Here is a 17,272-nt window from a genome sequence, read left to right on the forward strand (position 1 = left end):
GCACAAGCTGTTCTCTCTGCCAAAAAGCAGTGAAGGTGTTGTCACATTTCATCTCATTCATAACAGATGGAGATGACAAAAAGCAGTATTTTAGGAGAAAGACTGACAAGGAAATCTTGGCAATGGAATTCTCATCTTTTGTTAAGCAGAACCACACTATGGGTAGATTGGACTATTGTTCAGCAAATATTCACTCCCTATCCTACACCTCCACAGGAGAGTATTCTTCCACTCGTCACTGATGTTGGGCTTGGCCATGTGACTTGCTTGGCAAACAAGATGTTAGGATATGTGACATAACTGAGCCTTGACAAGTGTTTGCAAATTTGGCCTTGCCCTCTTGTGTTACTGAGTTTTGTCCATGGAGGATGAGAAATACGTGGAGCAGATCCAGACCCAACCTATAGCTGGCACCTACATTAGAGCCCAGTCTAGCTCAGCAGAATCCTAGATAATCTGCAGATGAGTGTATCAGAAATCAATGCTTGTTGTTATAAGCCACCGAAATTTGGGCAGTGTAATAGATGTGTTTTCCTCTTTGAGAATAAAGAACTTAATTCACCCAGTTGCCCGAAGTGTTGTGAACAAGACAGTCCTCAGCTGCTGATCTTTTTTGGAATTATTTCAATTCAAGAACAATTCATCGTGAAAGTCCACCCACCCTTCCTGGAGCAACCTGCATCCCATAATGCAAGGCTGTAAAGGCCCAGCTTTTCACCCTGATTTGGGATGCCACAAATTAGCTGGAGTCAGCTGACGCCTTCATTCGACTGTATCCACCTCCTCCCACTAGCCAATCCTGCCTCTTTCCTCTTATTCCACAAGTGTTGATCCCAACGGTAATCCCTAATAAATTTCCCGCATAAAAACTGCTATCAGAATCTGCTTCCAGAGAACCCAACCTGTAAAATGCAGTATTAGGACAACAGCTAACTGATACACATATACTATATTCAATACTAACTACAAATGCTCTGCAACTTATGGCTACGTCCCAACAAACTCATCATAGGTTGAAAATATCATAAGTCAAAAATGCATTTAATACCCTGAAAAACCCATTGTAAAAAACAAAACAAAACAAAAATTGTTAAGTTGAACATCCTAAGTCAAGGGCCATTTGTACTGATTTGTTCAGTTACAATTTCACAAAAACTTCACATATATACCTCCTACAGGAATTACAGCATTCAGAATATCACATCTATTTAAACATTAAGGACCACATGGTTTTTTTCCAAGCAGAGGAAGATGATAATAAACTCTCATGAGTAAACCTCAAACTGATATGGACTACGCTTTTCATATGCACGTCTGGTGCAGTGGCCCATACCTGTAATCCCAGCACTTTGGGAGGTCAAGGGTGGGAGTGGATTGCTTGAGGCAGGAGTTCAAGCCCAGCCTGGCCAACATGGCAAAACACCATTTCTGCTAAAAATATAAAAATTAGTTGGGCATGATGGTGTGTGCCTGTAATCCCAGCTACTTGGGAGGCTGAGGCAGAAGAATCGCTTGAACCCGGGAGGCAGAGGTTGCAGTGAGCTGAGATTGTGCCACTGCACTCCAGCCTGGGTGACAGAGCCAAACTCTGTCAAAAAAAAAAAAAAAAAAAGTTTTTTATATGTAAAAAAGTGTGTCATCCACTTTCAATTTTTGCTTTAATGCATATAGATGTAACAAAATCCCTCATCCAACAAACTTGCTAAGACTTAGCTGGCATTCACTCAAATCAACCTAAAAGACACCCTGAGTCATGCTCTTGTGTGTACCTTTTGATTACTTTTTTTTTTTTTTTTTTTTTGGAGATGGAGTCTTGCTCTGTGGCCCAGCTAGAGTTCAGTGGCGCAATCTCAGCTCACTGCAATCTCCACCTCCCAGGCTCAAGAGATTCTCGTGCCTCAGCCTCCTAAGTAGCTGGGATTATAGGCACCCACCACCATACCCAGCTAAGTTTTTTGTATTTTTAGTAGAGACAGGGTTTCATCATGTTAGCCAGGCTGGTTTCGAACTCATAGCCTCAAGTGATCCACCTGCCTTGGCCTCCCAAAGTGCTAGGATTACAGGCGTGAGCCACCACACCTGGCCTACTTTTTTTTTTTTTTTTTTTTTAATAGAGAGGAGGACTTACTATGTTGACTCAGGCTGGTCTCAAACTCCTGGCCTCAAGCTTTTAAGTGATCTTCCCACCTCAGCCTCCCATGTACCTGTGATTACAGGTGTACACCAACATACCTGGCTCTTTTTTATTATTATCACAAGAAAGCTACAGGGGACAATAGGTCAGAGTGACCCCATGTCCCTAGATGTCATTTCCAAACTTACTATGAGCATAATAAAAAGTTATTGCCACCTGGCTGTGATTCTTGGCACAAACCAGACAAATATATGAAAACAACTGTGTGAAGACACTGGAGAACCAATACAGGCAAGGAGAGGTGACGATCCCTCTGAAAAGTGTAACAGTTGAGTTTCCACACTGACCTTGGCCTTTATCATGAGGATACTATCTAGACTGCTATATGGTGAAATACAGTCAAACAGCAAGTTCCCTTTTTCACTAGTCTGATGTGACAAGAATCAGAACTTGATGTTGCCAGAGCAGTAAGGCCCAGGGAACAAAATACTGGGGAGGATCCTATTCCAGGCCCTAACGGAAATCTCAAGACATGGAAAAAATTGGTAGCACACATGTTCTCTGACCACATTCTCAAAGGCAATTAAAATAGGTGGATGAGCCACACTTCCTTCTAAATTAACTCACAAGTTAAATTAAAAATTACAAGGCAAATTAGCAAATATTTAGAACCAAATGATAATAAAAATACTACATACTAAAAGATATATGCTACAGCCAAGGTGATAACTAGAGGGACATTTACAATCTTATATGTTTATCATGAAAAGTAATGAATTTTAAAAAGGTCTTTAAAGGGCTAGCAAAAGATATTAGAGAAAACCTAAAGAAAAGCAGAAGAAAATAAGAATAAAAATAAATAGAGTATGTACCATGTTTTTAAATTAACAAAATTAAGTTCCCATTCTTTTAGATAACTAATAAAGAAACATCAGGCAAAACAATCAAGAAAAAAAAGGGGATGTGATACATATAAATGATAACAAGAATGAAAGTCTATTTGTAACTACAAATGTAGCAAACTTTTAAAATATTATAAAAATTATGTTAACAAATTTGAAAATTTAGGGGGAAATATATAATCTCCTAGATGGACATAACTGACCAAAATGGACTTAAGTAGAACAAAAATTTATTCTAATTATAAATCAAATTATAACCATAACCCACAATGAAGGACATTCTACAAAATAAGTGGCCTGCACTCTTCAAAATACCATGGTCATAAAACACAAAGAAAGACTAAAGAGTCGTTCAGGAATGAAGGAGACTACGAAGATACAACAACTAAATGTCATAAGTGATTCACAAGGAGATCTTGGGCCAGAATTTTTTTTTCTTTTGCCATAAAGAACGTTACTGGGACAACTAACAAATCTGAATGAAGTCTCTAGATTAGATAATAGTACTGTAACAAGGTTAATTTCCTAAGTCTAATTATTATACTGAACTAATATATGAGAATATCCTTGGTTTTTCTTTTTAGGAAATACTCTCCCAAATATTTAGCAGTAGAGGGACATTTATTCTGAAATTTTACTTTCAAACTCTACCACTATATATATATTATTAGTTCTTGAGTTTATGAGAGGCCATTATTTTGTTCTGAGCTCCTGCACTAGGCCCCAGCAGATCAGACTAAAAGGCAGTCACTTGTGCTAAGTGCCAAGATTCACAGCAACCAATCAGAAGGGGCCAGTTTACCTGAGCAGGCATAAGGAAGTCCCCTCTATTTTAAGGAAAGCAACTTTGAAATAACCAACCTGCTTCTTGTTCCCTGTTTCTGCTTTTCTTCAGCACTTTTCTGTCTATAAAGCCAACCACCTCTGCTAAGTTCATCAGAATGCTCGTTCTACTTTATAGATAGAATAAATGAAAGCCAATTAGATGCTTAAACTAAATTCTGTAATTTGTGTCTTTTGACAATAATAATAATAATAATAAAGGAAATGTGGTAAAGATGGTAACAACTGGGGAATCTGGATGATGTGAATACAGGAAGTCTTTGCACTATTTTCGTATTATCACAAAATACCAAGTTTTAAGATTTTTTTTTCTTTTTTTTTTTTTGAGATGGAGTTTTGCTCTTGTTGCCCAGGCTGGCGTGCAATGGCGCAATCTCAGCTCACTGCAATCTCTACCTCCTGGGTTCAAGCAGTTCTCCTGCCTCAGCCTCCCAAGTCGCTGGGATTACAGGCATGTGCCACCACGCCCAGCTAATTCTTTGTGTTTAGTAGAGATGGGGTTTCATCACCATGTTGGTTAGGCTGGTCTCGAACTCCTGACCTCAGCTGATCTACCCGCCTTGGCCTCACGCCTGGATTACAGGCATGAGCCACCATGTCCAGCCATGCCCCACCATGCCCCACCATGCCCAGCCAGTTTTAAGAAATTATAACCACAAGCCTTCCACTAACTCATACTTGTAAATACAAATCTTTCCACCAATTATCCTAAAATTGCTAAAACAATTCTCTATTTCTCCCAAGTTCAAATCTACAGTGCTTTCCTGATGTTTCCTATATTCCTGTGAAATTTGTAGGAGAAAAAGTAAAGTAAAAGGCTGTATTTACCCCAAAAAAGAAAAAAACTCATTAAAGCTTAAATTTAAAAGGAAAAGATGGATTAATAGACCATAACACACACAAACAATTCTCCTAGGATAGTCTGCAGCGTCTCCACACTCATCTGTAATAGATCATCAACAAAAAGACATGTGTGTAATGTAGAATATTATTGCCTTAATGATGTATTTAGCAGGAAGAAAAATTTCATGTTTCCTATTTTTTACTGCAGTGCTAGTCCATTAGTACTAATTCTAATTTTATAGCCTTGGAAACATGAACAGTACCCATCATAAGTTTTTCATGAGTTTTTAAAAGTTATATGGATCCCCATCAATTTTATGTCCATTTTGAAGTCTAGACTTCTAACATAAGTTGATACCTAAAATGCTAATCGAAAGAATTAGATTTTCTGGCCGGGCGCAGTGGCTCACACTTGTAATCCCAGCACTTTCGGAGGCTAACGTGGGCAGATCACTTTGAGGTCGGGAGTTTGAGACCAGCCTGGCAAACATGGTGAACACCCCATCTCTGCTAAAAACACAAAAATTAGCTGGGGGCAGGGGTGCTTGTAATCCCAGATACGCAAGAGGCTGAGGCAGGAGAATCACTTGAACCCAGAAGGCAGAAGTTGCAGTGAGCCAGGAACTAACCACTGCACTCCATTCTGGGTGACAGAGTGAGACTCTCTCCCATAAAAAAAAAATCTGTATTTTCTGCTGTGGCTTCTAAACTATCCTCAGCTCCCAGTACCCACAGGCCCTAAATGAAACAAGACTCACAAACAGAATGAAGTACATGATTGATGACTGATGGCTAGCATTTTTATAAAGTGTTAATATCTAAAGAATAATAACACTGTTAAGTCAACTTTCCCTCATCCAAAAAATAAACCGTTTTTTCTAAGTTATTCTTGATGGGAAAATTTTTATTGAAAAAATTATAGCTTGTTTTAAGGGGAAGGTTATATGAAAGATTATGTTAACAGCCTTTGTTCACCACTTTTACAGTGACTTCTCGTAATAATTACATGAAATGGTATGGTTGGTTAATCATAGCCTAATGACCATATTCAAACTTGATAATCTACTAAAATAATAAATACGGCATGATAAAATACCTATCAGACAATCAATAAAGCTATAAAATCAGAAGTAAATGAGGTTCAACAAGATTGTGGGTGAAAAAGACAAATGCATCATTGTCATCTTCTCAACAATAACAACTAATATTTATTGAGCTCTGACACTGTGCCAGATACTGCTCTGAACACTTTACATGTAATTATCTCAATTCATCCTCAAGTTGATGTCACATGGGAACTCAGTCAGAGGCGGCCTTTTTCCGAGGCTGGAAGGTCACAGGGGTCTTATTCAGGACCCTGAGGCATTGCCTGCTTTCACTCCCAGTAAGGGCAGGGCCTCTATGCGGCCTCAAGAGCCAGAAGGGCCCAATGTTTGCAAACATTACCTAAAATGAAGGTACATAAACTGCTGAATCAGTCAGTCAGTTGTCTTCCAGCCAACCTGGGCAGCTAATGTTGCAGAGAGCTCTAAGTCCTCCACAGAATCCAGGGCCCCCCAAAAAAGAGCCCCAGAAGATCCCCAACTGCCTCTACTTTGAGGAGTTACTGCAGTTCCATTGAGTTCTGAATCCTTGGTTACACGTATCAGCAACTCATAGAGTGTGGCTGCACTCCCTCTTCCTGCCCATCCATAACCCTCCTGAAGCAGAGCAAGTAGGTTTTATTATTACTACCACTGCTGACGAGGAAACTCAGACAAAGGTAGGTTAAGTAACTTGCACAGGGTTACATGGATTATTCATGAGCTACAGGTTGAGGGGGGAAAAGAATCATAAAAATGTCTCCATTTGTACACCCTTGTTCATAGCAGGGTTATTCATGACAGCCAAAAGACAGAGGCAACTCAAGTGTCCACCGATAAAGTAACATAATGTGGTATATACACACAATGGATTATTACTTAGCATTAATAGCTGGGAGTGGTAGCACATGCCTGTAGTTCTAGCTATTAATACTTGGTAGGCTGAAGTAGGAGGATCACTTGAGCCCAGGAGTTTGAGGCTGCAGTGAGCTATGATCACACCACTGCATTCCAGGCTGAGTGACAGAGCAAGACACTCTCTCTCTCTCTCTCTCTCTCTCTCTCTCTCTGTATCTCCATATATATATACACACACACACACATATAATTTTTAAATGATGAAAATTCTGACACATGGTACAACATTAATGAACCTTGAAGACATGCTAAGTGAAAATAAGCCAGTAACGAAAAACTTATACAAGATACTGAGAGCAGTCAAATTCATAGAGACAGAAAGTAGAAGGGTAGTGGCTAGGGGGCAGAGAGGATGGAGAGTTAAGAGTTTAATGGGGATGAGGTTTCTATTTGGGAAAATGAAAATTTTCTAGAGATGTATGGTGATAATAGTCACCAACAATGTGAATCTACATAATGCCAGAGTGAATCTACTTAATACATTTAAAAATGATGAAAATGAGTTTTGAAATTATGGTAAAATATATATAACACAAAATTTAAGTGCATCACAGCTGGGCATGGTGGCACACACCTATAATCCTAGCTACTCCTCGGGAGGCTGATGCAAGAGGATTGCTTGATCCCAGAAGTTCAAATCTAGCCTGGGCAACATAGCATGACCCCATCTCTTAAAAAGGGTGACGGGTGTGTGGCAGTATGCATGGTATGCTTAAAACTTTCTACAGTTCATAGTGTTCAGACTGTGTGTGTACAGTTCTGGGGATATAATAAAATTAGAATTCAAATACACAAACATACATCGCTCTTAGTGATGAGACGCTCTCTACAAAACATTAAAATGCTTAAACAAAGGAACAGAAAACAACATATTGCAATGACCTATTTCAATAAGAACCTATGTCCCAGAGAAAGAAGCTACTTTACTCATTCTCAAATATTTAGTGAACACCTGACATACATGTCAGGCACTATGCTTGGTGCTGGGAATTCAATGGTGAGGAAAAACAGATGCAGTAACCACACTGAGGGATATAACAAGCTGGTATGTAGGGAATGGGAAGGAGACAAAGAGACACAAAATAATCACAAAAATGAGTTTTTAATTATAGACCTGGCTCTCTACATAAGCACATCACAAAGCAACCTGCCCTAAACTGATGGATTAGCCAAGATTCGGAGTTAACTATGTGAGGATATGAGAGCATCAGGGAAAGGGACCTGAACACGTGAGTCCTGTGGCAAGACACAAAACCAAAGGAAGGACACAGCCTGGCTGGAGTCCAGAGGATGGAGGACTGTGTGGGCAAAGGGGCTATAGACAGAGGCCAGGCAAAACTCAATAGTTTTGTTGACTATAGTAACAGTAATGATCTAAGTTTTTACCCTACATACAATTAAAAGCTACTAAAAGGATATAAGGTAGGAGACAGCAAACTAAAATAACAGTTACACTTTGTTTTGTTTTGTTTTGTTTTGTTTTTGAGATGGAGTCTCGCTCTGTCGCCCAGGCTGGAGTGCAATGGCGCGATCTTGGCTCACTGCAACCTCCACCTCCCAGGTTCAAGCGATTCTCCTGCCTCAGCCTCCCGAGTAGCAGGCACTACAGGTGCGTGCCACCACACCCGGCTAATTTTTTGTATTTTTAGTAGAGATGGGGTTTCACCGTGTTAACCACGATGGTCTCAATCTCCTGATCTTGTGATCCGCCCGCCTCGGCCTCCCAAAGTGCTGGGATTACAGGTGTGAGCCATCGTGCCCGGCCAACAGTTACACTTTTAAAAGATCAGATATAACATGGAAATCAGAGGTATTCCAGGACGCAATTTCCTCCCTCCTAAATCAACACAGCTTGGCCTTTCTCGGAACTAGACAGACCTGGCATCAGGTAACCTAAATTTCTAGTCCTGATTCTGTCACCAATTAAATGTGAGTCTTTATACAATTTATTGTTTTGTCCCTTGGGCTCATCACCTGTAAAACAGTCTTCCCTAGAAGGTGTATCAAGCTCCAGACTAACTCAAAAACTTCTTTTTTCTTTTATTCTTACCCCTCCTCCCCCAAATTATTTAGTCTTCAAAGTCCAGGCGAAAGCGATGAACCAGTACCTCCACTTTGCTAGGTCTAAGGCTTCGTTCCAGTAATAGCTCCCACATAATGCTCGTGACATTCTGCTCTTCAAGCTAGGGGGGTGCAGACCTTGCTCTGGCCAACACCACCAAACAGGGAGTCAGAGACTGGAACTTCTATCGACTAACTCACTGCCACTTACTAACCAATTCAGGATTTCCTTGGTTCTAAGAAGTTTTGTTCCCATGGGGGTGACGGTGGACGGGATCAATGTAAGTACTGTAAACCTACTTTTTCTTTTTGAGAGGAGTCTTGCTCTGTCGCCCAGGCTGGAGTGCAGGGGCACAATCTCGAATCACTGCAATCTCCGCCTCCCTGGTTCAAGCGATTCTCCTGCCTCAGCCTCCCGAGGAGCTGGGACTACAGGTGCGTGCCGCCACATCCAGCTAACTTTTAGTATTTTTAGTAGAGATGAGGTTTCACCGTGTTGACCAGGCTGGTCTCAAACTCCTGACCTCTGCTGACCCAACTACCTTGGCCTCCCAAAGTGTTGGGATTACAGGTGTGAGCCACCACGCATGGCCCGATATTCTTCTTTGTATACTGTATAAAATACATCTCATATTATAACAAAACAAGAGTGAAATCTATAAAGCCCCATGGCTTCAATGTTTTTAACAATTATGAATCTTACATATTTTAGATTAGCAGTGTTTGAAATTCACAGTTCAACTATATTCATAACAGATTTCAAAATGAGGAAGTGATAACTACTGATGTGCAAGCAGTTTAATTACCTGCTCCCAATACATTATTGGTGATTTGACAAGCAGCATAAATTGTCTTGGATAAATCGATGTCAGATTAGGAATGCTGATAGCCTATTGAAGTCCTCAGAAGAAAAGTCACAAAGAAAATCACTTACGAAGGGCTATCAGGTTTCAGCAGTTCCACAACCCTGCCCTCTTTGCAGGCCTCTGAAGGAGGCCTTCAGATCCATGGTTTAATCACCTAATAGAAAAAGGTGCTAAAGCGATCAGAATAGGACCATAATTAGTCGGGAGTGGTGGCAGGCACCTGTAATCTCAGTTACTGGCTGAGGCAGGAGACTGAGGCAGGAGAAACACTTGAACCCAGGAAGCAGAGGTTGCGGTGAGCCAAGATCATGCCACTGCACTCCACTCCAGCCTGGGCAACAGAGCAAAACTCTGTCTCCAAAAAAAAAAAAAGGTCGGGGTGGGGAGCAGGACCATAAATACCCAAAGGAAAGATTTTGACTCCCCAAATTCAAATGAATGATGAATCAATTTTCATTTAACGGTACAAAACAACCTATGAACCTTTCAAATGTTCTTTTTGGGAAACAATCTGCACAGCTCATTATCAACATACTAATAATTAATTTTTAACCATACTACTCATTTTTAGGATCTTAGAGTCTAAGTAAAGCTGAACCTAGAGCAGTATGAGGAGAAAACCACGGTATTTAAATGTTGCAAACAAAAGAACACATCTTCAGTGCCACCTCAAAGAAAGACAATAATGACACTTAAATCCAAGTCATTCTAACAAAAATGAGGTGAAAGAGTGGATAGAAGAGGTAATCTGATAGAGGAGAGATAACCACTCAGGAGGAATCAAGTGCAGATCCAAACCCTCTCTCGGAAACCAGCTATACAAACATGACAAAACTCCATATCCTCAGCCTCTGAGCCTAATTCTGCTTTAGAAAATAATTACAGTCATAAATAACTAGAAAGAATATATGTGATACAAAAATAACGAGACCTCAAAATTACTAAGCTTCAGAATGGAAACAAAACAGGAGAGATAAAAAATATTGAAAGGTATGAAGGTAACTTCCTAGAAGGAGCATAAGAGGCAAGTATTGCAGAAAATACACATAAAATGATTACTTATGAAACAGAGTCTTACTCTGTTGCCCAGATTGGGATGATCATAGCTCACTGCAGCCTCAAGCTCCCTTCTGGGCTCAAGGGATCGCTCCACCTCAGCCTCATGAATAGCTGGAACTACAAGCAGTCACCACCATGGCTGGCTAATTTGTTTTGTTTTGTTTTGTAGAGAGAGAGTCTTGTCATGCTGCCTAGGCCTGTCTCGAACTCCTGGCCTCAAGTGATCATCTCGCCTCAGCCTCCCAGAGTATTGAGATTACAGGTATAAGCCAGGGTATTTGGCCATAAAATGATGTTTAAATGAATTAAGGTATATATGTAGAATCCTCTTTAAAATGTTTTTTTAAAATATCACCTTCACTGACAACAAATCTCAAACCTCTAAAACTGCCCTCTCCCAAAAGAAATTCTCCTGCTGTCCTGCACACTCACCAGCAGTGGGAAGCAGAGAGCTGTTGCAGCTGTGAGCCAAGAGCCCACATAGGCCCTCTGTACCTCAAGCAAGTCAGCCCACCCGCCATGAGAACTCTCCACCATCTCAGGAACAAGCTTTCCCACTGGCACTCAAGCAGGGACCACATCCCCAGTTATAAACTGAGAAGCAGTATTTCATAAGAATAGTGTTAAACTACAAGGGACTGGTTACATAAATAATAGTTTACCTATATAAGATCATGCAACATTAGTAAAACACTAAGTTCTTACAATGATTTTTAAAAAGGTATTTATATTCGGCCCGGCGCAGTGGCTCACGCCCATAATCCCAGCTCTCTGGGAGGCCGAGGTGGGTGGATCGCAAGGTCAGGAATTCTAGACCAGCCTGACCAACATGGTGAAACTCCATCTCTACTAAAAATACAAAAATTAGCCAGGTGTGGTGACGTGCGCTGTAATCCCAGCTACTTTGGAGGCTGAGGCAGGAGAATCACTTGAACCCGGGAAGCGGAGGTTGCAATGAGCTGAGATCTCACCACTGCACTCCAGCCTGGGCAACAGGGTGAGACTCTGTCTCAACAACAACAAAAAAAGGATTTATATCATATAGTTAGGGAAAATATGGGGGCGGTGGAGGTCATTTAAAACAGAGTTAAAAAGAAAGTTCACATAAGAATTATCAAAATGTACTAAAATGTGGTGCTTGCACAAGGATAAATAGATCAACAAAACAAAAAGAGAATAGATTAAAAGTCTATAAACAGGCCTAAGTATATCTAGGAACTTGAAATATGATAAAGGGGCATTACAAATCATGAAGAAACAAATTCAATAAATGGTATTGGGACAATTAATTTAATATATGGGGAAAAATTAGATCCCTACCTCACTCTATTCACAAAATTAAACTCTACATAGATTTACAGTCCTAAATATGAAGAAAACTTTAAAACCATTAGAAAAAACAGGACACAAGAAATATATAAATGTATATATATAAATACAATTCTAGTTATAGTCTAAAAACTCACACACATGCTCACAAAGGGATACGTGTGAAATTTTCAACACAGCATTATAAGTAACACAGCAAAAGAAAAAATGTTTTGACAGCACTCCAGATGTTCACTGGTAACAGAATACATAAATAATGTTGTGTAGTATTATATGAAAGAGTATTAAAAATAATACAAAGCAGTTAAAATGAATAAACTGTGTTTATATTTATTAACATCGCTACATCTCACTAATGGGCAAATGGCAAGTGTTACACAATAAATTTAAGCATAAGCAAAAGAATATTTATGTTGTTTTGGATAAATACATAATAGAACTATAAAAACATAGACTACATACATAGCAGATCTGTTATAGTGGCTGGAGTGGCTGGAGATCTGTTATAGTGAATGGAGGCAGAGGTAAAGGGAAGTAGGACTCAGAAGGGAATATTAGATCCCAGAACTTTGGGAGGCCGAGGTGGGCGGATCACGAGGTCAGGAGATGGAGACCATCCTGGCTAACACGGTGAAACCTCGTCTCTATTAAAAAATACAAAAAACTAGCCAGGCGAGGTGGCGGGCGCCTGTAGTCCCATCTACTCGGGAGGCTGAGGCAGGAGAATGGCGTAAACCCAGAAGGCGGAGCTTGCAGAGAGCTGAGATCCGGCCACTGCACTCCAGCCTGGGCGACAGAGCAAGACTCTGTCTCAAAAAAAAAAAAAAAAAAAAAAAAAAAAAAAAAAAAAGAAGGGAATATTAGAGACTTCAACATTAACTATAATGGTTGAAAAAAAGTTTTTTAATCTGAAGAACTAAAATATTAAAATTTGCTTTAGGTGGCCTTATGTGGAGTTTTATTACATAATCCTCTATACTATTCTATAATTTGCTATTATGATGTATAATGCATAAAAAAGGGCTTAAAGAAAACAAAACAGTAAGAACATTCTACTCTGGGTAATGAAAGCAAAGCTTTTTTTGGCTGCTGTTGTACTATTTTTCAATTTTTCATAACAGATATACATTAATTTTTAAATTGAGCAAAAATCACTTTGACCAGGAAAAATATATACAGGTAGTGATTAGATTCCACACAGTTCTGGTTCACATAAATATCTAGTTTTTTTTTTTTTTTGTGACAGGGTTTCACTCTGTCACCCTGGCCAAAGGGCAAGTGGCATGAGCATGATCTCAGCTCACTGCAGCCTCTCCCCTCCAAGCTCAAGCAATCTCCCCAACTCAGCCTCCCAAGTAGCTGGGACGACAGGTACATGCCACCACACCCAGCTAATTTTTGTATTTTTTTGTAGAGATGGAGGTTTCACTATGTTGCCCACCCTGGTATCAAACTCCTGAACCCAAGAAATCCACCAGCCTCGGCCTTCCAAATTGAAATATCTGATTTTTAAAGTTCTTGCAAACATGACATCTGTACTCTTGCTTCTCTGATAAAATATTCTTAAAGCTCTAAACAACTAAAATACAAACCCATTTTGGAGATCCTAAAATTTGGGGTAAAATATAAATGTCCCAATGGAGAAAACAAAACTTTCTTCTATAAACAATTCTAGTCTTTGAGAAAGGAAAAGGCAAGGGGTTCCACAGCTTTAGTCACAATCTATAATTGTACAGAAGTACACAGACTGCGTAAGAAACAAGGCTAGGAGCAGTGGCTCACACCAGAAACAAGGCTAGGAGCAGTGGCTCACACCAGTAATCTCAGCACTTTGGGACGTCAAGGCAAGAGGACTGCTTGAAGCCAGGAGGAGTTCAAGACCAGCCCGGGCAACAACACAGTAAGGCCCTGTCTTTATTTTTAAAAAATAGATTAAATTTTTTAAAAAAGAAAGCATAAAAAACAAATCTGATGTGCATTCCTCTATGAGTTCTTATATTATCAAAATAAATATTTTATGAAAAGCATTTCAAATTGGCATTGTAATGAGAAAGTTAAACACCTAAATTGTATTCCGTTTCATTAGAAAACAATATTGAAATTTTTGTTATATGTAATGAATACTGGTCAAATAACCTCACTAAAGCTCAGTTTTCTCATCTGTAAAATGAGCATCCTACCATGCCTATCACAAGGGGTAACAGGAAATCAAATACAGTAAGTAACTTCAATCAGCAAAAAACTCACAGGTCCACATTTTTGGAGTACAGAGAAAGCAGTAAGTGCCAGGTCCTATGCCTGGCCATGGCTGCCATTAGTGGTAAAATTAAACTGAATATAGGAAGCTTCATTTGATCACCAAAAGAAAAAAGTAAATAGATTTAAAAGATAGCAACTATAGGCCGGGTGCGGTGGCTCAAGCCTGTAATCCCAGCACTTTGGGAGGCCGAGACGGGCGGATCATGGGGTCAGGAGATGGAGACCATCCTGGCTAACACGGTGAAACCCCGTCTCTACTAAAAAATACAGAAAACTAGCCGGGCGAGGTGGCGGGCGCCTGTAGTCCCAGCTACTCGGGAGGCTGAGGCAGTTGAATGGCGTAAACCCGGGAGGCGGAGCTTGCAGTGAGCTGAGATCTGGCCACTGCACTCCAGCCTGGGCGACAGAGCGAAACTCCGTCTCAAAAAAAAAAAAAAAAAAAAAAGATAGCAACTATAATGTAATAAAATTATGTAAGAAAATAGCTCCTCTGGCCGGGCGTGGTGGCTCACGCCTGTAATCCCAGCACTTTGGAAGGCTGAGCCGGGCGGATCACAAGGTCAGAAGTTTGAGACCAGCCTGGCCAACACGGTGAAACCCCATCTCTACTAAAAATACAAAAATTAGCTGGGTGTGGTGGCACATGCCTGTAATCCCGGCTACTAGGGAGGCTGAGGCACGAGAATCACTTGAACCCAGGAGGCAGAAGTTGCAGTGAGCTGAGATCGTGCCACTGCACTCCAGCCTGGCAAAAGAGCAAGACTCCATCTCCAAATATAGAAAGAAAGGAAAACAAAAAAAAAACAGCCCCTCTTTCTAATGAACAGACACAAAAAACTCTCAATGCAGAGACGAGTGTTATCAGAACCCAGTTAACCAAGCAACCAAGCCAAATAAACCTAGCAGTCAGGAAGGCTAAGAGCCCAAAAGCTCCCGGTCTACAGTATTGCCACAATGGCTTTAAAATTAAACAAGTAACAGAAGGATAAATACCCACAAAATTTCAAACCATGTCTTACCAAGGTGATGTCTCGGGAAGCTGCAGCAGCACTCATATGCAAACTAGGCTGCCTCACAGAACTGCTGCAATCCAGGGCTCTAGCGAATGTCCCAACAGCACTGAATAAACCACAAACACAATAAGGAAGAATAAAGTATCTAGATTTTTTTTTCTTTTAATGTTTTAAAAAACACATTTGGATCATGAATAAAAAACCGTAAAAGAAAAGGCAAAAACAAGTTTCTGAATGTTTGAGATTCAAACATCAAATAAAAAGAATTTTCACTCTATAAGATATTATAATTGACAAGCCAATTTACTATAAACAGGTCATTATCATGAAATCAAGAAAAAATAGCCTGTGCAGGGGGGGAAAAGAAGGAAAGGGAAGCTCTATTATAAAATATCATGGAGTAAAACATTTGGTATTCAAATTGGTTCAAAAAATAAAAAGCTGCAGAGTTTGACTATTACAGCAAAGCAAGTTTTGACCATTTTTTAGTCCAAATTGTGAAACTCAGTAACATTTTTTCCCCCAATATATCATTAACTGTAGCAACCCTTTCCTGTGAGGGTTCAACATGAAACATATTTCTACTAATAACTCATTTAAAAAGAAAATACCATAATGCTGATTTTAATGATTTAGAAGTCCTTCCAATATGTAAGAAACCTTAACTTTAAGACATACAGCATAAAATGAAGACTCACTGCTTTTCCTGCCTGTGTTTTAAACATGTTTGCTATGGAAGAGATTTTTTATTTTTATTATTTTTATTTTTTGAGACAGGGTCTCACTCTGTCACCCAGGCTAGAGTACAGTAGTGTGATCATAGTTCACTGTAGCCTCAACTTCCTGGGCTCAAACAATCTTCCCACCTCAGCCTCCCAAGTAGCTGGAACTACAAGCATGCACCACCATGCCCAACTTTTTTTTTTTTCTTTTTTTTTTTTTTTTTTGGCTAATTAAAAAAAAAAAATTTTGTAGTCAAGGCCTCCCTGTATTGGCCAGGCTGGTCTCAAACTCCTGGGCTCAAGTGATCCTCCTGCCTTGGCCTCCCAAAGTTTTGGGATTACAGGCATGAGGCATTGTGGTTGACCCCAAGGAAGAAATTTTATAAGTATTTTAACTAAAACACAACATTCATGTTGAAAAGTACACAATGTACAGATAGTTACTGTAAAGTGAACACATGCATGCCACCAACATACAGTTCAAGAAAGAACATGACCACAACCCAGAGACTCCTCAAGCTCCTTTCCACAGGGAACCACCACCCTGGATTATAGCACCACAGATTAGTTTTGCTCAAATAGAATCACACAGCTGGACTTTATGTCCAGCTTCTTTCGATTAAAATTACGTTTGTGGATTCATCCATGTTGTTAGCTACAGCTGTATTCACTCATTTTCCCTGCTATGCAACATTCTGTTGTATGATGTCTCATCCCCACCTCCACTCTACTGCTGACAGACATTCTGTGTTGTTTTCAGTTTGGGGTTACTATGAATAGCGCCATAAATCCATTTGTATACATGATCTTTTGGTGCAAAGGTGTATGCATTTCTGCTGCATAGATATTTAGGAGTGAAGGCCGGGCGCGGTGGCTCAAGCCTGTAATCCCAGCACTTTGGGAGGCTGAGATGGGCGGATCACGAGGTCAGGAGATCGAGACCATCCTAGCTAACACGGTGAAACCCTGTCTCTACTAAAAACTACAAAAAACTAGCCGGGCGAGGTGGCAGGCGCCTGTAGTCCCAGCTACTTGGGAGGCTGAGGCAGGAAAATGGCGTAAACCCGGGAGGCGGAGCTTGCAGTGAGCTGAGATCCGGCCACTGCACTCCAGCCTGGGCAACAGAGCGAGACTCCATCTCCAAAAAAAAAAAGAAAAGGGAAGGAAGGAAGCAAGCCAGCCAGGCAGCCAGGCTGAAAGCTCTCAAGGGAAAGCGCTATGCTTAGCAACAGACCCTACTC

The 17,272-nt window shown here is 40.3% G+C and overlaps 1 protein-coding gene across 6 annotated transcripts in view; it reads right to left on the reverse strand.

Annotated features, from left to right (window-relative positions):
- MTA3 (metastasis associated 1 family member 3) overlaps positions 1-17,272 on the reverse strand; it is a 191,811-nt gene that overhangs the window by 83,857 nt on the left and 90,682 nt on the right. For all 6 annotated transcript variants that reach the window (XM_030921242.1, XM_010382593.2, XM_030921240.1 and 3 more), the window contains exon 8: positions 15,316-15,415. In XM_030921242.1, coding sequence (XP_030777102.1) covers positions 15,316-15,415 — 100 coding nt within the window. The remainder of the gene's footprint in view (positions 1-15,315; positions 15,416-17,272) is intronic.

This window comes from Rhinopithecus roxellana, chromosome 17 (assembly GCF_007565055.1).
Source record: "Rhinopithecus roxellana isolate Shanxi Qingling chromosome 17, ASM756505v1, whole genome shotgun sequence".
NCBI lineage: Eukaryota > Metazoa > Chordata > Mammalia > Primates > Cercopithecidae > Rhinopithecus > Rhinopithecus roxellana.